Source organism: Eretmochelys imbricata, chromosome 11 (assembly GCF_965152235.1).
Source record: "Eretmochelys imbricata isolate rEreImb1 chromosome 11, rEreImb1.hap1, whole genome shotgun sequence".
Taxonomy (NCBI): domain Eukaryota; kingdom Metazoa; phylum Chordata; order Testudines; family Cheloniidae; genus Eretmochelys; species Eretmochelys imbricata.
Genome location: NC_135582.1, coordinates 74,719,155 through 74,745,472, shown reverse-complemented (window position 1 = coordinate 74,745,472; position 26,318 = coordinate 74,719,155). Strand labels below are relative to the sequence as shown.

At 41.7% G+C, this 26,318-nt stretch overlaps 1 protein-coding gene across 5 annotated transcripts in view; it reads left to right on the top strand.

The window, feature by feature from the left end:
- TRAF3IP1 (TRAF3 interacting protein 1) overlaps positions 1-26,318 on the top strand; it is a 95,613-nt gene that overhangs the window by 53,511 nt on the left and 15,784 nt on the right. For 3 of the 5 annotated variants that reach the window (XM_077830066.1, XM_077830063.1, XM_077830062.1), the window contains 4 exons: positions 1,524-1,607; positions 6,529-6,649; positions 6,825-6,861; positions 12,305-12,378. In XM_077830066.1, the coding sequence (XP_077686192.1) occupies positions 1,524-1,607; positions 6,529-6,649; positions 6,825-6,861; positions 12,305-12,378 (316 nt within the window). The remainder of the gene's footprint in view (positions 1-1,523; positions 1,608-6,528; positions 6,650-6,824; positions 6,862-12,304; positions 12,379-26,318) is intronic. The other 2 variants (XM_077830065.1, XM_077830064.1) reach the window with 1 other exon arrangement.

Sequence of the window (26,318 nt, the reverse complement as noted above, 5' to 3'; positions counted from 1 at the left end):
GAAATAGTATTTTACAATTCACCTAATACAAGTACTATAGTGCAATCTCTTTATCATGAAAGTTGAACTTAAAATGTAGAATTATGTACAAAAAAACCTGGATTCAAAAACAAAACAATGTAAAATTTTACAGCCTGCATGTCCACTCAGTCCTAATTCTTGTTCAGCCAGTTGCTCAGACAAACGAGTCTGGTTACATTTGCAGGAGATAATGCTGCCCGCTTTTTGTTTACAATGTAACCTGAAAGTGAGAACAGACATTCTCATGGCATGTTGTAGCTGGCATCTCAAGATATTTACCTGCTAGAGGTGCTAAAGATTCATATGTCACTTCATACCTCAACCACCATTGTGTCCATGCTGATGACGGGTTCTGCTCAATAACAATCCAAAGCAGTGCGGACCAATGCATGTTCATTTTCATCGTCTGAGTCAGATGCCACCAGCAGAAGGTTGATTTTCTTTTTTGGTAGTTCAGGTTCTGTAGTTTCTGCATCGGAGTTTTGCTCTTTTAAGACTTTTCAAAGCATGTTCCACACCTCGTCCCTCTCACATTTTGAAAGGCACTTCAGATTCTTAAACCTTGGGTCGAGTGCTGTAGCTATCTTTAGAAATCTCACATTGGTACCTTCTTTGTGTTTTGTCAAATCTGCAGTGAAAGTGTTCTTAAAACAAATAACATGGTGGGTCATCAGCCGAGACTGCTGTAACATGAAATATATGGCAGAATGCCGGTAAAACAGAGCAGGAGGCATACAGTTCTCTCCCAAGGAGTTCAGTCACAAATTTAATTCACACATTTTTTTTTAACGAGCATCATCAGCATGGAAGCATGTCTTCTGGAATTGTGGCCGAAGCATGAAGGGGCATACAAATGTTTAGTGTATCTGGCATGTAAATCCCTTGCAATGCCAGCTATAAAAGTGCCATGCAAATGCCTGTTTTCACATTTTGGTGACATTGTAAATAAGAAGAATGCAGCATTATCTCCTGTAAATGTAAACAAACTTGTTTGTCTTAGCTATTGGCTGAAGAAGAAGTAGGACTGAGTGGACTTGTAGACTCTGAAGTTTTACATTGTTTTGTTTTTGAGTGCAGTTATGTAACAAAAAAAATCTACATTTGTAAGTTGTACTTTCACGAAACAGACTGCACTACAGTACTTGTATGAGGTGAACTGAAAAAATACTATTTCTTTTGTTTATTATTTTTAAAATGCAAATATTTGTAATGAAAAATAATATACACTTCGATTTCAATTACAACACAATACAATATATATGAAAATGTAGAAAAACATCCAAAATATTTAATACATTTCAATTGGTATTCTATTGTTTAACAGTGCGATTGAAACTGCGATTAATCATGATTAATTTTTTTAATCACGATTACTTTTTTTTGCGTTAATCGTGTGAGTTAACCGTGATTAATCGACAGCCCTACTATAAACTAGTAACTTCCATGGACATGTATTAGTACGTTTTGTAGCTATAAATGGAAAAATCTTTTGTTTATTGTAGAAGACCACCACGTCCCAATAGTGCCAGGCCAGCTCCCCCCCGGATAAAACGACAAGAAAGTACAGAGGTTTTACTTCCAGAGAGGTAAGGGAAGGGCTACGTGTGGGTACGTGATGCAGAATAAACATTCCTAGTTATCCCAACGCATCATTCTGTAGTGTGCCATGTGACACTCACCCATAACAGTGATACTAACATATACATGCTGCACATGGCCTCAGCTTAGAAAATTTAAAGATTTCGTATGCTGGTCTTACTGTTTCTGCAGAACCAGTATATTGTCAGAACAAAGTGAAAGTGACCTGTGGTGTCAGAAGCTTTGAAAAGCAGATAAAATCGTCGGCTGTTGCAAACTCTGGAACAATAAATCTGATAATGCTAATCTAAAACAGGCCTAGAAAAGACCTGTCAAAAATGCAGTGAATAGACCATGGCCCCAGAATGCTGAAGGTGCGTTTTGAAACTAGTTCTAATTACCAAAATGATAAGCATCTGATAACTGCTAACTTCCTCTAATCCAGAAAAGCAAGTTGATAGTTAAAAGAAAAAAAAATGATTTCTGTGGCCAAATAAGACAGTTACTTACCTGTATTGTAGCTGTTCTTTGAGGCGTGAGCGCAGACATGTATTCCACTCAGGCCTGTGTGCGCCTGGCACTACCTGTAGAAGTGACACTCATGCCTCTTCCTTCATAGTCCCTCCCGTGGCTATATGGCAGTGCCGCCCCGTCCTCCCTTCCCTTTCTTTGCACTGAAACCCCAGGTTGGAGGCTCTAGTGCTGAGGGATCAGATGGTGGACTGTGGAATATATATCTGCACTCGCATCTTGAAGAACAACAGTTACGATACCGGTAAGTAACCGTCTTTTCTTCAAGTGGTTGCAGACATGTATTCCATTCAGGTGACTCTCAGGCAGTTTGAGCAGGAGGTGTGGATCAGAGTCTATTTAAACAGTGACTGCAGAACTGTCTTTCCAAAGTTTTCATCCGATCTCGATGCCGTAGTGATAGCATGATGATTAGCAAAAGTATGTACAGAAGACCATGTCACTGGCCTGAAGATATCCAGTATTGAGATATTGCTAAGGAATCCAATTGATGTCACTTGATCTCTCATTGAATGAGCCCATAATGACTGAGGGGATGTCATCTGAGCAACATCATGAGTTTAGGTAATACAAGCAGTTATCCCCTTGGAAATGGTCTGAGTGGAGACCAGTTGTTTTTTCATCTGCTCACATAGGGTACGAATAGTCGAGATGATGTATAAAACTGCTTAGTCCTTTCTAAATAGATTGCTAGGCACCTCCTGACATTTAAGGGATATAGATGTTGCTCATCTGCACTTGAATGTGGTTTGGAAAAAAAATATAGGTAAGTAACCTGAGTAAAGTGAAATGGAGATACCACTTTGGACAAAAATTTTAGATGTGGTCTTAAAGCCACTTTGTTCTTGAAGAATTGAGTGTAGAAGGACCTGCCACTAAGGCTTGTATCTTGCTCACTCATCTTGCGAGAAGAGAGCCAATAAACATGTTGCTGTCTGCTCGAGCCGCAGGCGCTTTAGCACCGTCAGCCCCCATTAAGGTCCAACAGTTGCACCATTTCCTTCACTGGTAGAAAAAGGAAAACAATACCCTTAAAAAACCACAAAAACTCACTATCATGGGGTTTGAGAGTACTGACCGTTCCTTGTATGGGAGGATGGAAAACTGAGATCACAGCCAAATGAGCAGGAGCACTTGTCTCTGTGGTGGTAATGGTACCAATCCCAGAACTGACCATGATTCCCATTGTCTCGATGACCTTCAAGATTGAAAGCGATAGGAGGAAGCAGAGGGAGATGCCTCCAAATTCCACTTTGAGGACCCTTCCAGGTAATCTGATGGTGGCAGGGGAGCTGCTCCTGATGGGGCCACTAAATGCCCTGCATCATCTGTGTTCCAACCTGATGATGTCATTGGTGCAGGAGGAACAGTCAATGGCTTCTTGACCACTGGTACCAGCCTCACACTCATATTTGGCCCTGGAGCAGCCATTGAAGCTGGTCTCAGGCCTGCCAGATGCAGACTACATTGTAATCAGTGTCTGCACCAAAGATTCCGTCTCCATTAACGACACCCTCAGCGCCAATGAGGAAAACAGCTGCACCCCTGGACCGCAGGGTGGAGGACATTGCTGTAAATAACTGTAAGTCTGCCCCTGGTCCAGGTGGAAGTGGGGACACCACAGATAACACTGCTGCAGTCAATTGTTCCTGAATAAGCAGCAAGTTAGGACAGGCAGGCACAGCAAATCTGCTGTCTGGTATGCAATTGGTGTGGAAACAGACAATGCTCCTTAGTACTGGATTCCTCAGATGTCCCCAAGGCAATACCAGAGTTCACAGTATGGAGTACCCCTGGTCCTGCAATGGAACTGTTGAGAGGTTGACAGTCGAGCTCTATCCCACATACCCGCAGACTCATGGTGTTAATTGGTACTTTCCCTATACAGAGAAGATGAATCTCCTTTATACTCTGGAATTCCCCCGGTCCATTTTCTGGGTTCTTTTTCTTGGGGGACCTGCTGAAGGAGAGCATTCCCTTTTCTTTCTGGGCAAGGAATCTGAGCTCAGTCAAGAAGTCAGGTCCTTTTTTTAGGAGCCGGACACACCTGGATTGTTCCTGTTACTGAGGCAAGTCTCATGGCCTGCTCAAGAAGTTGCTGCTTTAATCTGAAGTCTCTAGCCACCTGAGTTCTTCTTAAAGGAGTTACAGGTGAAGCACCTTTCCTTCATGAGCCCTTCTCTGAGGCACAAAAGCGTCGGTGTTACAAAAGGACAATATTTAAACACTGGGAGAGCATCCCACCGGGAAAAACTACCTACCTAATTACTACAAACTAACAGGTACTACTACTAACTACAGTAAAACCTGCCAAGAGTGACCACTCATGGGAGTTCGGAAAAGTGGTCGCTTGTAAGAGGTGGCCTCTCTTCAGAGGTTTGCACACCGGAGAGCGGCAGCTGCTGGAGGTAAGGAAGATTGGTTTCTTCTACAGGTTTGTTTTTATAGATAGGAGTAAGAAAATGTGGTCACTGGTTGCAGATGCCAGGTTATCGCTCTTCACGTTTTCTTCACAGTTAAATTATAGGGGGAAAAACATTCGGTGGTCTCTCTTCAGAGGTGGTTGCTAAAGCAGGTTTTACTATATATGCAAAAAAGATCACAGAAGACAGTGAAGGCAAGTGTGAGGTAAGGTCACACTAAGTGCTAGCTGCTGGCGGTAGGAAGGAACTAAGGGGGGTGTCACTGCCCTTACATAGTCATGGGAGGGGCAGTGACAAAAAGGGCATAAGTGCTGCCCCTGCAGTGACTGCGAGGCAAAATTCTCTAACTTCTGTGAGCTGTGCATGCATACACCTGAAAGGAATGTCTTTAACAACTCGAAGAAGAACCTGAATGCCTGGCCAGTACTTTTGTCTTCATAGATTCATGTATTCCAAGGCTCTCAGTAAGTTTCCCAAACCTGAGGAAGAGCTCTCTGTAAATTGGAAAGCTCATCTCTCTCACCAAAAGAAGTTGGTTCAATAAAAGATACTACTTCACCCACCTTGTCTCTCTGATATCCTGGGACCAACGTGGCTACTACAACACTATATAAAACAGACCATAGAACTTCCCAAACCCGTCTTAGAACATATCTTTTAGAAAAACATCCAGTCCTGATTTAAAAATTGTCAGCGATGGAGAATTCACCACAACTCTTGGTCAGTTGTTCCAGTGGTTAATTACTCTCACCATTAAGAATTTTCACCTTAATACTGCCAGTCTATATTTATCTAGCTTCAGCTTCCAGCTATTGGATCTTTCTCTGCTAGATTGAAGAGCCTGGTATTAAATATTTGTTCCCTGTGGAGATACTTATAGACTGCAAAGTAAAGTTGGGCTACAATTGGAAAATGGCATAAATTTAGATTAGGAAGTGATTCTCCTATACAGTGGAACCTCAGAATTACAAACACCAGAGTTACAAACAGACCAGTCAACCACACATCTCATCTGGAACCAGAAGTATGCAATCAGGCAGCAGCAGAGACCAAAAAAAAAGAGCAAATACAATACAGTACTGTGCTAAACATAAACTACTAAAAAAATAAAGGGAAAGTTTAAAAAAAAAATTGACTAGCCAAGGAAACTGTTTCTGTGCTTGCTTCATTTAAATTAAGGTGGTTAAAATCAGTGTTTTTTCTTCTGCATAGCAAAGTTTCAAAACTATTAAGTCAATGCTCAGTTGTAAACTTTTGAAAGAAAAACCCTAACGTTTTGTTCAGAGTCACAAACATTTCAGAGGTTCTACTGTATTAGAGAGAACAAGGAGTCCGGTGGCATCTTAAAGACCAACGTATTTATTTGGGCATAAGCTTTCGAGGGTAAAAAACCCACTTCTTCAGATGCATGGAGTGCAAATTACAGATGCAGGCATTATACACTGACACATGAAGAGAAGGGAGTTACCTGACAAGTGGAGAACCAGTGTTGACAGGGCGAATTCGATCAGGGTGGATGTAGTCCACTCCCAATAATTGATGAGGACGTGTCAATTCCAGGATGGGCAAAGCTGCTTTTGTAATGAGCCAGCCACTCCCAGTCCCTATTCAAGCCCAAATTAATGATGATAAATTTGCAAATGAATTTTAGTTCTGGTCCTCTACTTGTGAGGTAACTCCCTTCTCTTCATGTGTCAGTATATAATGCCTGCATCTGTAATTTTCACTCCATGCATCTGAAGAAGGTTTTTTACCCATGAAAGCTTATGCCCAAATAAATCTGTTAGTCTTTAAGGTGCCACCGGACTCCTTGTTGTTTTTGTGGATACAGACTAACACAGCTACCCCCTGATACTTGTATTAGAGAAAGAGAGGCTCTACTGTATTAGAGAGAGAGGTGTGTGCTCTCTTCAGGTATGGACAACTTTTGGTCAAAATTTCTGTATGGTTTAAATTTCCATGGTCTGTCTTTCAGGAATGGCAGCGGTAAAGCCGTCTCAAACGTGATCATAGACAAACAGAATTCTGACGATGAGGATGATCAGTTTGTGGTGGAGGCAGCACCACAGCTACCTGAAATGCCAGAAATGGAAACGGTCTGTTAATATAACAAAACCCAGCCTTTTTGTCCAAATGTGTGTTCAGAGTTCCCTTAATGCTGTCCAATTTTTTTTTTATTTGAGCAGTTTCTTATCTGAAATGCGTGCATGCTTTAGATCACAGCAGTGTAAGCTTCCTAATAACTAAAAGCTTTTTCTTTTTCTTATGTAGGAGCCAATAGTGGAGCTGGATGGTGATGAGAAGCATGGTAAGTTTCTCTGGCTCTTCTCCGTTCATCTGTGGTTCATACTCTGCACAGGATGTAAAAGAATCTTAAATAGATAATGGGAATAACCTTTCTTAATCATGTTTTGATCTTGCATCTTGAGGGTACATACTTCTAATTTATGCAATAACTTTAAAAAAGAAAAATATAGAAACAAGCTATTTAGCAAAAGCAATCTGTTCTTATTGTAACAGGGTAGCAGGATCTACAATCCAGGTAGGGATACAGATTTGTTAATTCATCCTGTTAACAAGAGTTTAGAACCCTGCTGAGTAAATTCTGCTAACTTATTATGGTAGGTACCGCTGGTAAAGTCCACAGAGAACCAGCATATTATCAGATCAAAGTGAAACTAAACTGTGGTATCAGTATGTGTTTGCTGCGAAGTTTTAAAGAAGATCAAACCACTGAACTGGCAGAAGTCACTGACTAAGCACCGTGAACCAAAGTTTGTTGATGTGCTCAACCAGCTTTTTAGAGCAATAGCTTCAGGTGCAGAAAGAATATTTTCTTCGTTTCAGTTTATTCAGCTGGTTCAATTCAATGACTAGTTCATTCATCGTTGAGAAACTGGTTATGTGTTGAAAAAGCAGGGAAGTTTATTTTCCTTCCCTAATCTATGAATAAAAACTACGGATTAGAGGATAAGATCTACTAGTTCTAAAATCTTGAAGGACATGGTGACCAGAAACAATTAGTTCTCTTCATTAATTACGGATAATACTTCCCTTTGTTTATTAAATTAGTTTTAAATGCAAAACGTTTTTGATAGACATTTTTCTTACATATCAGCACATTTAAAGTAGTGTTATTTAGTAAATAAAATGCGATTTTTGTACATTTTTAATTGAATTTCTATTTCCATCCAAATAGAGATAGACACACATTGTATTCTTTGTAAGTAATCATTGTAATCACATTGTAAGTAAAAAAAAAAAAAAAAAAAAAATCATCTAGCAAATAAGAAACGCATCATTCACATTCACCATTTTCTAACTTAATAAAATATAAAACTTAAGAATCTAAATACATATAAGTTAAACTATATAATTGCTTAAATAAATCTGTATAATATAGTATATCCTCCTGGTTAGCAAAATAAGCACCAAAGTTAGGATAATGGCTATATTTAGTTGCAAATCAACATGTTTTAATGGTTACCAACCAATGAGAATCAACCTTTCTCTTTAGGAAGATAACTAAAAAGTACAAATGCAAAACAGTATTAAAATTGAAGATTTAAATCATGGTTTCCGATTTAAAATTGGTGATTTAAATCAATCCACCAGGCACCTAGGCTTAATTAGTTTTGTTTTGTGGTGGTGACTGAATTACCAGTAAAGCAAAGCCCAAGAAGGAGCTAAGTTTGGTGGTATTATACAGCCGATGTAGACTTTCTTTTGAGTGTGGTCGGAACTGTCAGATCACACTTATGTAATAAGCAGCACATATTATCAGGAACTAAACTTGTTGTCCTTTTAAATCAGGGGTCAGCAACCTTTCAGAAGTGGTGTGCCGAGTCTTCATTTATTCACTCTAATTTAAGGTTTGGCGTGCCAGTAATAAGAATCCATGCTGAGCTGCTCCCCCTCTTGGCCCTGTCTTCACTACTCACTGCCCCAGGCTGGGGCCAGAGGGGCACAGCGTGGGGCAGCTGCAGAGCCCCCCGGGCCGATGCCAGGAGCAGAGCCCCGCGGGCCAGTGGCTGGGACCCGGGGCTGGCAGAGGGCTGAGCAGGGATGGCGGCTGGAACCCCAGTCCGGCAGCGGAGCCCTCTGGACCAGTGGCCGGAAACTGGGCCCGGCAGCGGGCTGAGAGGGCTGGCGGACGGAACCCCAGGCCAGCAGCAGAGCCCCCGGGACCAGTGGCCCTGACCCGGGGCCAGCAGCGGGCTGAGCAGGGCCGGCAGACAGAACCCTGGATGGCAGAGGGCCGGCGGATGGTACCCCAGGCCGGCAGCGGAGCCCCCGGGACCGTTGGCCAGGACCTGGGCAGTGTGAGTGCCACTGAAAATCAGGTCGCGTGCCCCCTTTGGAATGTGTGCCATAGGTTGCCTACCCCTGTTTTAAATTATAATAACACTGAGTAGATACTTAACTTCTGAGAAGTGTCTCCTGAAAAACAATCATCTAGTTCTAATCTGAGCTCTACCACTGACCCATTTTGTGGCCTTGAGGGAGTCACTTAACTTCTCTCTGTCTCTGCCTATCAGGGACTGTGGTTTTGTGATTGTGGTAAGCCGCCAAGGGGTCAATTCCCATTTTATACTGAGACAGTGTATCTACACTGGAGTTTTGCATCAGTGTAGCTGCCCCAGTACAAATATCTCTATATAGACAGACCTTGGGATTGGATTGAGGATTGTCTAGTTTACAAGAGCTCCAGTTCAGCAAAGCGCTTAAGCTTTTGAAAATTTTACCTCACATGCTTAAGTGCCTAAGGGCTTGTCCATACGTAAAACACTACAGCAGCATAGCTGCACTGCTGTAATTCTTCAGTGTAGAGACTACTTACTCTGACAGGAGGAACTGCACGGCAGAGGTAATCCACCTCCGTGAGAGACGGTAGCTAGGTCGACATACCAATGTCTACATGGGGACTTAGGCCTGGTCTACACTACAGAGTTAGGTCAATGTAAAGCAGCTTATGTTGACCTGTTTATGTCAGTGTAGACACTACAGCCTTGTTCCCGCTAATGTAAGTGCCCTACTACACCTACATAATAATTCCACCTCCACAAGAGGCGTAGGGCTTATGTCGATGTAGTTAGGATGATGCAGCATCTATGTGAACACTATGAGTTACTTACATTGGCTCCATGCTGGAGCCGTGAAACTGACAAGAAAGCTGCTGGCAGCTTGAGCGATCACCCAGGGGTGGGTCGGGGGCTCCAACTAGAGCCTGGCTGCCCCCCAGGCTCCTGTCCTCCAGTTCAGCTGCTGCTCTGGCTCTCTGTTGGGAGCCCCGCAACACCGAGGCTCCCAGCTCACCACTCCCTCCACACTGGGCTCTTGGCTCCCCACTGGGAACCTGGCAGCCACCCAGGTTCTAGGTGTGGAGCTCCAAGTGGGGAGCAGGGAGCCAAGAACCCGGAGGGAGTGGGGGTGAGAGCAGACAGGCTCCCAGCAGGGAGCTATGTAGAGCTGAGATTCTGAGCTCTCAGCCCCCCCTTAAGTCTCTGGAAGTGTTCCTGGTGAGGAGGCATACCACCAACAGAAGGAGGGCAGTGTGGACTTGAACCACCGCAGTAACTGCTGCAGTAGCTATAAGACAACCTAAAATAGTTTGTAGTGTAGATATGCCCTTAGGTTGGCTTAACTAAACTGCTCAGGGATGTGGATTTTTCACACCCCTGAGTGACATAATTATACCAACCTAATTTTCTGCTGTAGACCAGGCCTGACTCCTGCTGGTACTTAAGCTTCTAAGTCAATTAAATGCTTTTGAAAATGTTATCCATACTTAAATTTATGCAGATGCTTCAGTCTCATTGATTTCACATGCTTAAGTGCTTAACTGAATCAGGGCTAAGGTGTTGTGAAGACTAGCTCATGTTTGCATAGCGCTTTGAAAACATAAAATACTATCTAGGTATCAAGTACTATTGTTGTTTCTCACAGCCATAAGAATGTTATGTTAAAGTATGAAAAAAGATGAGAAAAATCATGTGGAAACTGATTCTGAGCTAGCCCAGAAATCTGCAGGGAGTTAGTTTCAGACTTCATACTCAGTAGCCCAGCATGGTCTGTGTGACCACTTCAGTTAACAGGAAAGATGAGTTGTCGCTACATAGTGTCATTTCAATGAGAATTTCTGAAGGACACTGTACCTGAATGAAAGTATAGAAAACCTGTACCTCCAATATTTAGCATTGTTGTGCTAAAATGAAATAAAATGCTTTGAAGGAAAAAAAACAAAAACCTTTCAACTGTTTGATTGCTGAACCTTAACAGACTACATCTCTAGATGTATTATAACTATATTTTAAAACAGAATAAATTAAATGTCTCTTACCTAACAATACCTGAGTGCTGTTTCCTCTTCTACAATACACACCTAAGATCGCATAGGAAATGCAGGTAATACCTTGTGTTGCTTTAGGTACTAATGACGACATTAAAAGTTGCAGAAAAAATAGAATCCTGCAAATTCTGATCTTCATAGCTATGAAAAGCCTGTTGGGCAGTGCACCATGGCAGTGTAAGCTGTAACTCTGTCAGTGTGAATAGTAGACTTGGTATCTCTGAAATGTAATCAAGTATCCAATTCAGATGGTTGTCTCTTTAGGCTGAGTTCAGGAGACGTGCTTTGTCTCGAAATAATTTAAATGTTCTTGTGGCATGTTACTTTAGCCAGCAGTGTGTGTACCTCTGTATGACTGACCGATTTAGAGTAAACTTTGAAAAAGTGTACAAATAAATCAACACAAGCAACTTGGTTCTAAACATCATTAGGCTTATTCTTTATCCCAAATCTCATTTATTTAGTTTCTCAAAACCTAGAATCCATTGTAATTGTATTGGACCTGGTTTATTTGGGAGAGGTGTTTTCCTAAATGTCCACATGTAAATTTTGCACTTTGTAAAGGAAGGGCGTAGAGATTAGATGATCTCTGTATGTAGTCTGTACAGCATTTGGCTAATTTTTCTGAATGAAAAATGCTGTATAAATGTAAGAGATTGTTATGATAACATATAAGTCAAGAGTGTGGTTCTATACCTTTAGTGAACTGTACTTTCACATAATTTTGTGTTAATTTTTTCAAATGTATTTAAATCAAAATTAAAACCACATTTACTCTTTGATATTTTTCCAAAAGAAAGGTTTACTTTAACCTACTTTGGGTGGTTCAGGTTGCCTTTAAGTCATCAGTTCAAAGGCTAGAATAGTAGTCTTGTAAATATACTGTTATAACATGAGGTAGTCCGATTGACAAAAGTAGTTGTTTGGGGATGTTGTCCTTTGAGCTGTTCCCATTTATCCTTCTCCTATCCATTACCCTCCAGCCAAGCAGATTTGGATGTGGCTCCCATAAAGCCTTTATCCTTGGTTTGACCACCAGTTTAGATGCTGCCTCTTTGGCAGTTCAACCGAGAGGAGCAAAAGACAAACCTTGGTATGTGCCTCAGGAAGATGAACGAAGCCTAGTAGGCGTCTATTATGATTCTGTGACCTGACTTGATTTCTTTCCTCTCCCCATCTCCTCTATGGTTGTGCTGTGTAATGTACTTGCCACTACACCATCTTGACATCATATAGAGATGGGATAGATAGACTAATTTACTGGAATACAGTTACAGCTGGTCTAAAATCACTTTTCATTTAACAGAATTAAGTGATCAGGTTTTAGATTAGTTTTCAGATTATTTACAACAGTGTTTTAATGTCAGTAACCAGCACTAAGAGAAACATTGATCTTCAACAGGTGGTCTTGTAAAAAGAATCTTGGAAACAAAGAGAGATTATGAGACATCGCAACAGTCAAAGTCTACAGAGAAGGTAATTTGATAATGGGCTCCAAAGACTTGTCATTCATAAATGTTTCAGTAGTGACCTCTCTTTCGTCTGTGCATTGTTTTTTTCTTCCCAGTTTTATTTTCCTTACTTATCTAGTTATTATCCTTGATTTCTTAAATTTATCTTTGTGCTTCTCAAATTATGTCAAGCTTTCCATATCAGACTCTGCCTTTCTCCCTTTTTTCATTCTGTTTTTGTATTTGGTACCGTACTCCTTTTTCATGTCCTTTATTTTCGTTAGCTAGAAAATGAAAAAAAGACAGGACAGAGAATGAGGAAAATAAGTGAGTCTCAGAAGATAGTGACATCTCTCATTTTGCTACTTATCAAATGTCTCTGAACACTCGTATTCTGGTCAGAGCTCTATAATTGAAGTCGCTTGACTTTATCAAGAAAGCATCTTTGCAGCAACAGAAGCCAATGAGTTTTATTAATTTCAAGCTGCTGTAGTTGTAACACTGCTTCAGTTGGGAACTATATGAGGCATGATTTGTGTGTTTGAATAGCTGTAATGTTTTGATTCCAGTCTTAGTTGTCCTTTGGGCATTTGTAGAGCAGCATCCTGTTGTCCAACAACAGTTTTCATGGGCTGCTAACCAAAATACGATCTTAAGATACTGTTAACCTTATAAAGTATAATCAGATGTTGGTTCTCTGATACTGCTTCATGTCTCCAAAGCTATCTTGATTCCAGTCAGTACTGAAGTGTAATTAATATAGTATGTCTTTAGTCTTTATACTGAAAATCCTTTACTGTTTGTGCCTTGTCAAGATCTTGTTGCAAATACCTATTAGAGTGCACAATAACTTTTGATTGATTTTCCTGATCAACCAGCCATTGAGAAGGCTAGTAAATTATTGGGCCAACTTGATGAGCTGGAGAAGGACCTTGGGAGTCACTAAAATATATGTTGGTGAGTGCCAATATAAGAACCTAGACAGGTAGACTTTCATGTGCTTACAAGAAGGCACTTGTAACTCCCAATTATCATCAAATCTCACCTGGAAAGTCCACAAACCTATTTTTACTTCAGTTTATCCTTAATCTTTATTCATAACTGTTTTCATTGGGCAAGAACTTCAGTAGTGACCTGGGATTTTATGTGCCTCAAATATTGGGTGCCCAACTTGAAAAAAGGTGCTGAGCACCCATCTTCTGAAAATCTTGCCCCTATTAAGGTGTCTCAGGTTGAGCATCCAAAATCACTAGTCAGTTTTGAGGACCTTGGCCATTGGGTTTCTTTTGTCATATCAGAGTTAATAATTTCACACTTAGTGGCAGACTGTATGGCTATAGTTTTAATATTAGTCCCAAAGATACCTTGAGTCATGAAGGTTATTTGATGACTTTGTGGTTGATTCATTGTTGTGGACAAGTATCTTGGGAAGCTTTTGAATACTATAGTCCTATTCTAGTCACATATCTCTTTTTTTAATTTGATGCAACAAGGCTGGCTGCTGGCATCTTGGTGGATCAGGAACAGAATTCATTAGAGAGTATAAATATCTCTAAATGCCTGAAAAACAGATACATCCGAAGAACTTACCTTATGAAGAGCTATTATGGCTCAATAGTGGCCTCTAGTTTCTGTGCCAAAAGTGGTAGTGTTAACCTGAACCCTTCGAAGTATAATCTTCAGTTTGTCCATAGTTAAGACCTGAGATTGGTATATCTAGTCTTAAAAAATAAACACAGTTTGCCTTGCTGTCTGGAGGCAGTAGATTATGTTGTCAGAAAGGCCTGGATCCACAAATAGACATAGGGGTTGCGATGCCTAACTTGTAGGTGCCTAAAAATCACTGAAATCCACAAAGCCTGAATTAGGCCATGTTCTCCCTATACAATGAATGGGGAGAGGCAAGCAATTTAGGCACCTAAATCCCTTTATGGATCTAGGGCAGAGGAATCAGGATTTACTTTCCTTCCTCCCCATATTGGGACTGTCAAGGAGGAGTGCAGTTCCTCAGAGGGAAAGGAGCATCTTTCTGAGTGATGCGGGAGGCTGTGTCCAGCCAGCCTTCCTTGGCCGGGGGAGAGTCCCGCAATGCGGCAGAGGAAAAGTGAGGTCAAACAATACAATGAATACCTCCTCAAACAAGAAAACCCATTAGATTTTTCCAAATGGCAACCCATTATCAGAAGACTTTGCTGCATCAAACTCCTCTTTATTCTACTTTAAAATACATTGCATTACAAATCATAGACCATAGAAGTGTAGGACTGGAAGGAACCTCAAGAGGTCTTCTAGTCCAGTCCCCTGCACTCAAGGCAGGACTAAGTATTATCTAGACTGGAATAGTCAAAAGGCAGACCGCAGACCAAATCTGGACCAAAAGACGTGTTTGAACAGACTGCAAAATCTTTTTATTTACTGATGATCATTATTGTTGTTTTTAAAATTATTTTTACCCTCTCATTTTCTCACAGTGCAATCTCCAATACGTTGTACTGTGAATTAATGATTGACTGGTCCACCTTAATTCTTTATTTGCTTAATTTGAGCTATCATCATTTCCTCCAATAAAAAACTGTGTTCCTTTTTAAAAAATGATTTCATGCTCATAGGTGCATTTACTTTGTTGAAAGCGATAGTCCTGCCTCCGGTGGTTTCGACGTTTAATGGCTTTACTTTTTTTTGGTGCCATGTTTAAACATAAAGTTGATACCAAAAACTGTTCATTTCAGGAAGAGTGGACTAATACTTACTGTTTTATTTTGCACAGCATCAGAACAGAGGCTTGACCACTATGCTTAATTTATACAGCGGTTTGATTTTATTTTTCATGTAATGCATTACAAATATTAGCAATGGGGTATATTACTAATGCACAGCTTTTATGAGTTTGTTGAATAGGGGCACTTGCGGTGTGAAAAATGTTTCTCTAGAGTCTGGACCTTGACTACACCTTGACCGAGAAATTTGGACCTTGACAAAAAATAATTGACTACCCCGATCTAGCCCAATACTAAATGTACAGATTTCAGAGTAACAGCCATGTTAGTCTGTATTCGCAAAAAGAAAAGGAGTACTTGTGGCACCTTAGAGACTAACCAATTTATTTGAGCATAAGCTTTCGTGAGCTACAGCTCACTTCATCGGATGCATACTGTGGAAAATACAGAAGATGTTTTTATACACACAGACCATGAAAAAATGGGTGTTTATCACTACAAAGGGTTTTCTCTCTCCCCACCCCACTTTCCTGCTGGTAATAGCTTATCTAAAGTGATCACTCTCCTTACAATGTGTATGATAATCAAGGTGGGCCATTTCCAGCACAAATCCAGGTTTTCTCTCACCCCCCCCGCCCCCCCAACCCACTCTCCTGTTGGTAATAGCTTTAGATAAGCTATTACCAGCAGGAGAGTGGGGTGGGGAGAGAGAAAACCCTTTGTAGTGATAAACACCCATTTTTTCATGGTCTGTGTGTATAAAAACATCTTCTGTATTTTCCACAGTATGCATCCGATGAAGTGAGCTGTAGCTCACGAAAGCTTATGCTCAAATAAATTGGTTAGTCTCTAAGGTGCCACAAGTGCTCCTTTTCTTTAAATGTACAGAAATACTAGCCCCCTCTGGTTCTTACAGCAAAGTCTATTGTTTACAACAAATTTTAGTGAAAGTTCATAGAATCATAGAATATCAGGGTTGGATGGGACCTCAGGAGGTCATCTAGTGCAACCCCCTGCTCAAAGCAGGACCAATCCCCAATTAAATCATCCCAGCCAGGGCTTTGTCAAGCCTGACCTTAAAAACTTCTAAGGAAGGAGATTCTACCACCTCCCTAGGTAACGCATTCCAGTGTTTCACCACCCTCCTAGTGAAAAAGTTTTTCCTAATATCCAACCTAAACCTCCCCCACTGCAACTTGAGACCATTACTCCTTGTTCGGTCATCTGCTAGCATTCAGAACAGTCTAGAGCCATCCTCTCTGGAACCCCCTTTCAGGTAGTTGAAAGCAGCTATCAAATCCCCCCTCATTCTTCTCCTCTGCAGACTAAACAATCCCAGCTCCCTCAGCCTCTCCTCATAAGTCATGTGTTCTAGACCCCTAATCATTTTTGTTGCCCTTCGCTGGACTCTCTCCAATTTATCCACATCCTTCTTGTAGTGTGGGGCCCAAAACTGGACACAGTACTCCAGATGAGGCCTCACCAATGTCGAATAGAGGGGGACGATCACGTCCCTCGATCTGCTCGCTATGCCCCTACTTATACATCCCAAAATGCCATTGGCCTTCTTGGCAACAAGGGCACACTACTGACTCATATCCAGCTTCTTGTCCACTGTCACCCCTAGGTCCTTTTCCACAGAACTGCTGCCTAGCCATTCGGTCCCTAGTCTATAGCTGTGCATTGGGTTCTTCCGTCCTAAGTGCAGGTCCCTCAACTTATCCTTATTGAACCTCATCAGATTTCTTTTGGCCCAATCCTCCAATTTGTCTAAGTCCCTCTGTATCCTCTCCCTGCCCTCCAGCGTATCTACCACTCCTCCCAGTTTAGTATCATCCGCAAATTTGCTGAGAGTGCAATCCACACTATCCTCCAGATCATTTATGAAGATATTGAACAAAACCGGCCCCAGGACTGACCCCTGGGGCACTCCACTTGACACCGGCTGCCAACTAGACATGGAGCCATTGATCACTACCTGTTGAGCCCAACAATCTAGCCAACTTTCTGCCCACCTTATAGTGCATTCATCCAGCCCATACTTCTTTAACTTGCTGACAAGAATACTGTGGGAGACCGTGTCAAAAGCTTTGCTAAAGTCAAGAAACAATACATCCACTGCTTTCCCTTCATCCACAGAACCAGTAATCTCATCATAGAAGGCGATTAGATTAGTCAGGCATGACCTTCCCTTGGGGAATCCATGCTGACTGTTCCTGATCACTTTCCTCTCATATACAAAGTATATAGGTCATCTTGAACTAATAAGGCTGTTGATTTAATATCCATTGGCAGGAATGAGCTCTGTCTGTATACAAATGCTTAGAGAATGGAAGGGATGAGTGAGTGACATTCTGCTCTGCAGTACTGCATAATTAGTTACCAGCAGTGTACACTGAACTTGTATTGGATTTTCTTCTGTGCACGTTACCATTCCTAGATCTGTAACTAGATGGTGCTGTTCAATCATCAAATCTGATAAACTGGATTTGGGGGAAATTATCAGGTCATTTAGTTCATTCCTCTGCCAGGGCGGGATTGTTCTGTAGAGTATTTTGTCCTGTCAAGGTAAGCAGTGGGACTTCATCCATTTCCTGTGAGAAGCTGTACAACACCTAATAGATTTCACTGTCAGGAGACTTTTTTTTTGGTAATCAGCCCAAATCTCCTTTTGAATAATTTCATTCCATTTCTCCTAATTAAATCTCCTTAAACCATAGTGAGCAAATCTGCTCCCTTCTGGCCATTCACATTTTTCAAATGCACATGGCAGTTGTATCCCTCCTCTGTGATCATTTAGTCACACTGTATATCTTTGTATCATATGACCTCTAAGTAGCTGCCTGCTATTGTACTGGGTCTTTATCGCTACTGCTTTTCAGATTACATCAGAGGCATCTTTATGATCCAGAGAGAAGCTGTTATTTTTCCAACAATAGAGAAGAACTGTTTGAGGGGGAAATTAAAGGAGCTTGGTAGCTGTGATAATTGGAGGGTATTGGATTTCAGGAAAGCATTTGCCTTAATTTGAGGAATTAAGAAACTGAATGTGTGGTGCAAAAATAAATAGTATTAAAAATATCTTCACTCAGGCACTGTCAGGGGAATTGCAAAGTCCATATGTTGAGGGTGATACATCTGGATATCTGACACACTGTGGTAGAGTTGGAGCTAATGGAGGAGGTCTCATCTCTCTCAAGCTATAGCTGAACTGCCTCGTTAACTTGGTGACTGCAAAATCTTAGTTGCAGTTGGCAGTAAGAAGGTGGGTTTTTTTCCCCTAAAAGTAAGAGTACGTATCTTCCCTGATGTTGCTAAACTAATCCTGCTGGCAGAAGAATGTTTCTTCTTTCCATCTTCAATTCTTTAGACTTTAAAGCCTAAAGCTGTTACTTAGCAAAGATCAGAAAAATTGTCTGTCTGTATTCTGAGTACTGTTTATGTGCATTAATTTATTATTAGATACTGTTTGATTTTAAAAATCCAATCTATAAAGTGGGTAAAGATGGTAAATTAATGCTTAGAATTCAGCAGTGTTATGTTTTGACTAGAGGATATTACACACCGTAACTTTTAACTGCTGATTGCAATGTAGCATTTATTTATTCATAGCTTCATCTGAAATACTTTCCGTGCCCACCCTCACAAACATACCTATGCTTTCTTGAAACACTGGTGTTAAAAAAAGAAGGTTAAATCTACAAATGCAAAAGCTATGTAGTGAAAGTACTTAAAATAATATACAAATTTTTCAGGTCAAACAAAGAGGTCACCTTGGAAATACACAAGGTTTTTGCTGTCTTGATTAGCTGCATTCAGCCTAACAAATTCCTGAAAAGACTTCCTAAATATATTTGGTTAGAACCTGACCCCTATATTAAACAGTCAGAGAAAGAAACAGATGTTATGTTTTGTATTCCACTTCATTTATTTGATGCATGGCAAAAGTAGACAGGTTATGAAATAGAGTTTTTGCTACGTGGGATCACTTAATAAAAGCTCCCATCTTTGTACTACCAAAAAAGTTCACTGGCTCTGAAAAAGAAGCAATTCTGCAAGGTTTTTGCTTGAAACAAATTTAGTAAATAGTTCCATAACCTGGATAAAGTTTCCTTTTATCACAAATGGTTTAAAAACAAAAAATCTTATCACTTTAAGACCAAACCAATCATGCTGATTGTTGATATTATTTTTGGTAAAGTTCCTCAGAACAGCATAGACTCTGCACTAGTGTATCAGCCATATGATATGATGGATCCCCCATAAATGCAATTAGTCATTTATGTATGCAGTGGTGTAATCTTGTCAGTCCCAGGATATTAGAGACACAGGTGAGGTAATATTTTTTATAGCTGAAGAAGCGTTCTGTGTAGCTCAAAAGTTTTTCTCACCAGCAGAAGTTGGTTCAATAAAAGATGTTACCTCAGTAGTAGTAATTTATGACAGTTAAATTAGCTGTGTTTGTTTAAACTATCCTCAGATCAAGTGTTGTGACAGTCTGTTCTTTGGGAGCCCAAGCTTCTCTGTATCCTACTAGTTTGTGTCACAAGGAAATGCTTACAGTGGGATTTAACTATGAGAATGCAGCTACCCTAGGGGCATACCGAAGGCCAGTTGTATTATCAGTGCTTTGTCGTGATGTAGTGATTATTTAAAGCTGCAATAAAATACAGTGAGAAACTTTTGATACTAGCATAACGAATATGTTTCTGCAAGTAAACAACCATACTATTTCAGGGCTCCTGCAGTAGAGCCTGGATATGGCTGATGAACCTTTCATTTAACGTCACTGAGGGAAAATTAGCACAGGCTAATGCAATGCTCAAATCCATCTTGTCTTTTATCCTAGTCCCAGGTTCAGATCACTGTGACTACAGCTCTCAGGAATACCCTGAGGTCACCAAAAGATGGTTGCAATATAATGAACAGGATTTTGTGAATATTTATTATTTGAGTTGCTGTAGTGCCTGGAGTCCCCAATTAGAAATCAGGGCCTGTTATGCAAGACCCTGTATGTGTACACCACGCACCCAAAAAAAGAGATGATCCCTGCACTGAAGAGCTTACAATGTAAATATAAGATGAGACAACAGGTGGATACAGCAAACAGACTGGCGGGGGGGCAGAATGTATGCACAAAGTCACAGTGAGACAGTTATGCTTATTGTAATTACCAGGGGTCACAACACATTCGGTGCCTAATTAAGTGTTTTGTAGGTGTCATGGCAGAAGCAAGTTTCAAGGAGGAATTTGAAAGAGGACAGCAATGTGTCTTTGTGGAGTTATGTGAGGAGCCCTTCCCATGCATGACCTGAAAGAAAGCATGAAGTTGTCTAAAGGAAAAATTAGGGTATGTCTACACTGAAATGTAAGCCCAGGATTTGAACTCAGGCTCAAGTCTACCCCCTTCCATCTGCACACAAATTGTACTTTCTCGTGGCTCAGTCCCAGGACCCCATGGGGGTGCAGGGTCCAAGCCTGAATCAAGCTGGAACACAGGGTTCAAGCCCTATTGCTTTGCAGTGTTGACGCAGCCCCACCAGACTTGGGATCTGGGAGTCCACCAAAAGTATCCCACAGGCTGACTTTCTTTGCTCACTGGAGAGTCAAGTTTAGTGGACAGTCAAGATTTCCTACACTGTATACCAACAAAGAGCTAAAGCACCCACATGTGGGAGGGCGCTAGTAATTCTGGCATACGGGTGGTTGGACTTGGCCCTACATAATGTAGTGTAGACACTGGAGCCCTAGGTTGGGATCCTGGGTTCAACAATTCCTAATCTGGGGTTACAAATGAGTGTAGACTCTCAAACACTAGGTTAACAATCCTGGTCTGCTAACTCATGGTTGACCCTGGGCTTACATTGCAACGTAGACATATCCTTAGACTAATGGCTGATGAAGGCTGGTACCATTGACAGAGAGATGGGGATTCAACAGCTTAATAGTCTGAGAGATGAGGGAGAGCTAAGCCATGAAGGGCCTTAAATATGAAGACAAGTTATTTGTGTTTCTTGCGATGGGTGAGGCATGGAAATTGCCAGTGAAGGGATGCAAGAGTGGGGTCACGCAGTAAATGACAAGGCAGGAAGATGATTTTTTTTATTTTTGGTATCATTTTGAATGGATATAAATGCAGAGGCGGCGGGGCGAAGCATCTGCGAAGGCAAAGAAAGGAGAGATTGTAGTAGGCAAGGTTGAAGATGAGAACGTAAACGAGCTTTAGCAGAATGGACAGAAAGCAACTGCTGGATCTTAAAGATGTCATTCAGAAAGAACCAATGTCTGTATAGAACTACTGCCCTCTATAAATCAGTGCTGAGTTAATATTTTCCACTTAACTTCCTGTATGTATAAAAATTAATCATTAGATTTGTTTTTGGATGTGTTTGGGTTTCAAAACCTCCTAGGACTTTGCTTAAACAAACCCTTGCTAAGTATTTAGTTTTGATGCTTCTCCAGAACGTTCATTGATGTTGAGTAAGATGACCACCAGAAGCTGACCTGGGCTAGGTGGCTCTTCCTGTGTTTGTTTCAGCATTTCTATTCGTCCATATAAATATGAACTTTAAATTGTGTGTTCTAGATAAAAAATAATATCCCTACTCTTCATGAAATCTTTTTTTTTTTTTTTTTTTCTTTGTGGGTTCCAGTTCAGAAGCTGGGAACACTCACTCACTTTCAGAATTTGCAGGGCAAATAACATTGTGTCCTTGTTTCTTGGCCTCCTACTTTGAACTTCATACCTGGTGTAAGCAGAAAAAGCATCCTGTTAATTGAGAAATTATTTGTTTTACTGTTTTCCAATGGTTTCTGTGAAAAGGTTTCTCTTGGGCATCCCTAGTAGATAGTTTCTGCATTTTAAATAGACTATGCTATTTATGATCACACAATATTTTGTATAATAAAAAATCCAAACTGTGGTTTTGGAGTCAAATGGATTTAAAAAAAAAAAAAACTTGTCCAAAATGAGTGTTCTGCCCTTTCCTGTGCTATAGAAAAAAGGGGGAAACGGTGTAGCTCAATAAAAGTGTGACTGTTTTGTTCTACTTTGATAGCAGGATGTACTGCTTCGGTAAAAGGGGATGTAGAAACTGTTAACCATTTATAGTGTGCATGTTTTGTAATTTAATCCATATTTCACTTCCGTTCATTTTCAAACAACAAGCACTGTACGTGGTAATAAACATAAAATAAAAAACTATTATCAAATAATTCATTAAAATATTGTCTCTAGAAATACCCTTTCCAAATGGTGAATAATTACATCACCTCTTTCCTAACTTTTTTAGGATGTCAAGCACTTCAAATTTACCGAAAAAATTGAACATTAGAACTGGGTGTTCTATGATAAACCATCTGCAGAGCTATGCACACCATAACCTTGTGTTAGTCGCTTAAGAAAGGCGGAATGAAATGAAAGTAAATCCTGTGGGTTGGTGGTTTATTTTGGGTTCCCATCCCTCCCCTCTCCCACCCGCACCCCCTGCATCAATGGTAGATTTTCCCTCATTGATTACAAAAAGAGAATGTTCCTACTTTTTAATTTGGCAAATCCCTGCGTGCCGTTCCACATTGCAGTCTGTTCTGAACAAGGTAAGGGGAAAGGTAGACCTTTTCCCCAGGCATCCAAAATAAACATTTATCTTGGTGTCCTAAAAAAACATGAAGAAAAGGAGGCACACTGTGCCTATTGAGTGAAATAGTCCTTTTATATGGGGACAGTTTATTGATTCTTGGATTTTATTGAGAGTGGGTTGTTTGAAGTATATGACCAACTTAAATGATTCTGGCATTTTTCTTAAAATGGAATATATCCTGTTATATATTTGTGCAAAATGAGCAAAGGTGACATGTAGGATTTTACCACCCACATTGCTTGTTGTAATGCACCATCTGCCACAATTCTTAGGGATTTAAAGAGAAATGATCCAAGCAAATTTTAACCCATAAACGTAGCCGTGAGATCAGGAACTCTTCATTTTTATTAACTGCCTTTCTCACTGGGCATTCTTGCAAAGTTTTACTCATTTACCCTGTAGAAATAGTAGCTCTACTATACATTTATCTGCGTCCCTGCACCTCTGATCAGAGATTTTAGATAGCAGTGTCCATTTGGCCCGCACATGCACTCTCCCTCCCTTGTGCTCTTCTTTGAAGGTAACTAGCCCTGCACGGGTGACCCACCCTCAGTTCTTTCTCTGCTGCCCCTGGCCTGAGACAGAGCGAATAGCAGTCTGCTTTTCTCTTTACCTCAGAGTTTGAGTTCACTTTCTTAGCTCCTACTAGAGTTTCCATTTGTTTTTTCTTAGCTTTATAGAGTTTTCTTTATTTTTTTTCCCCATGTTTAAAAAAAAAAATCCTTCTCCCTGTTCCCCCCCCCCCTAATTTTTCCCCCCCACTGTCTGGGGATCACCACAGTAAGGAGCATACCTGGATCCCCCAGTTTTAAACAGTGCCTCTCATGCAGGAATGCAATACTACTTACGGACGGACACTCTTGCTGCGTCCTGTGCCTCGGAGAGACTCCTATTCCGCAGAAGGGTTTCTTCAGGTATGTTGGCAACAAGAAGAAAGCCAAGGAAAGTGTGGGCCCCTTACTGAATGAGGGAGGCAACCTAGTGACAGAGGATGTGGAAAAAGCTAATGTACTCAATGCTTTTTTTGCCTCTGTTTTCACTAACAAGGTCAGCTCCCAGACTGCTACGCTGGGCATCACAAAATGGGGAAGAGATGGCCAGCCCTCTGTGGAGATAGAGGTGGTTAGGGACTATTTAGAAAAGCTGGACGTGCACAAGTCCATGGGGCCGGACGAGTTGCATCCGAGAGTGCTGAAGGAATTGGCGGCTGTGATTGCAGAGCCATTGGCCATTATCTTTGAAAACTCGTGGCGAACCGGGGAAGTCCCGGATGACTGGAAAAAGGCTAATGTAGTGCCAATCTTTAAAAAAGGGAAGAAGGAGGATCCTGGGAACTACAGGCCAGTCAGCCTCACCTCAGTCCCTGGAAAAATCATGGAGCAGGTCCTCAAAGAATCAATCTTGAAGTACTTGCATGAGAGGAAAGTGATCAGGAACAGCCAGCATGGATTCACCAAGGGAAGGTCATGCCTGACTAATCTAATCGCCTTTTATCATGAGATTACTGGTTCTGTGGATGAAGGGAAAGCAGTGGATGTATTGTTTCTTGACTTTAGCAAAGCTTTTGACACGGTCTCCCACAGTATTCTTGTCAGCAAGTTAAGGAAGTATGGGCTGGATGAATGCACTATAGGGTGGGTAGAAAGCTGGCTAGATTGTCGGGCTCAACGGGTAGTGATCAATGGCTCCATGTCTAGTTGGCAGCCGGTGTCAAGTGGAGTGCCCCAGGGGTCGGTCCTGGGGCCGGTTTTGTTCAATATCTTCATAAATGATCTGGAGGATGGTGTGGATTGCACTCTCAGCAAATTTGCGGACGATACTAAACTGGGAGGAGTGGTAGATACGCTGGAGGGGAGGGATAGGATACAGAAGGACCTAGACAAATTGGAGGATTGGGCCAAAAGAAATCTGATGAGGTTCAATAAGGATAAGTGCAGGGTCCTGCACTTAGGACGGAAGAATCCAATGCACCGCTACAGACTAGGGACCGAATGGCTAGGCAGCAGTTCTGCGGAAAAGGACCTAGGGGTGACAGTGGATGAGAAGCTGGATATGAGTCAGCAGTGTGCCCTTGTTGCCAAGAAGGCCAATGGCATTTTGGGATGTATAAATAGGGGCATAGCGAGCAGATCGAGGGACGTGATCGTCCCCCTCTATTCGACATTGGTGAGGCCTCATCTGGAGTACTGTGTCCAGTTTTGGGCCCCACACTACAAGAAGGATGTGGATAAATTGGAGAGAGTCCAGCGAAGGGCAACAAAAATGATTAGGGGTCTAGAACACATGACTTATGAGCAGAGGCTGAGGGAGCTGGGATTGTTTAGCCTGCAGAAGAGAAGAATGAGGGGGGATTTGATAGCTGCTTTCAACTACCTGAAAGGGGGTTCCAAAGAGGATGGCTCTAGACTGTTCTCAATGGTAGCAGATGACAGAACGAGGAGTAATGGCCTCAAGTTGCAGTGGGGGAGGTTTAGATTGGATATTAGGAAAAACTTTTTCACTAAGAGGGTGGTGAAACACTGGAATGCGTTGCCTAGGGAGGTGGTGGAATCTCCTTCCTTGGAAGTTTTTAAGGTCAGGCTTGACAAAGCCCTGGCTGGGATGATTTAACTGGGAATTGGTCCTGCTTCGAGCAGGGGGTTGGACTAGATGACCTTCAGGGGTCCCTTCCAACCCTGATATTCTATGATTCTATGCAGTATATAAATCTAGTAACTTGTGCTGAGTATCTTTCACCTCTTCGGCGGGAATTTGTAGTGTCTCCCATCCTTTTTGTGAGACCCTGAAGCAGTTTAAATTAATTCGCCAGGGATGGTGATAGGGGCATCACTGCCTCGTCTGGGGAGGTGGAGGAGGAGATATTCCCGTGTGGTGTAACCTCCTCTTCTAGGCTGGCCTCTTGCTCTTCAAAAGTTTCCTCTTGCTGTTCTGGGGCTCTGGATACAGAGGCTGAAGGAGACCATCTTATGGATTCTCGGTAAGAGACGCTAGATGCCGGAGGAGTATGATGTCTGTAGGCTGCTCACAGGTCCCCGTACAGCCACTGGGGCTGGGGAAAGGGCACGAGTGGCGGTACCCACGAGTGGCCATACCAAGAGGGTTGAGGCTCAGACCGAGAGTGTAACTGGGAGGGTCCTGGCTGAAGTAGAGATGGACCATGGTGTCGGGGTAGTAGTGAGAGGATATCATCCTGGTCACTGAGTCCTCACTGGATAGCAGTGGAGCCAATAAGGAGACTGGAGGCAAACGCCCCGGTACCAGCGGTGATTCTGGGGATCGAGATGTAGAATGGGAACTCTGGAATCTCAGCCATCATGAGGTCTCTAGAAAAACTAAACGACTGCAGTACCACTGTGATCAGTGCATTCAGGGCTTGTTGGTGCTGAGTCGCTGGTACAGAGGAAATTGGAAGAGATCTTGTGAGAAATGATCGGTTTGACAAGGGTTGTTTGGAAGTAGTTGGTACCGCCTTCACAGAGACGGTATGGTCTTTGCTCTTGCTCTTCAGAGCCTGCACCCTTCAAGTCCTTAGGCTTATAGGTGGTGTCTGCACCGGAGGACCCATGTGTCCTACGGGTACCGTGTTTTGGGGCCGTCGGTGCCTAAGT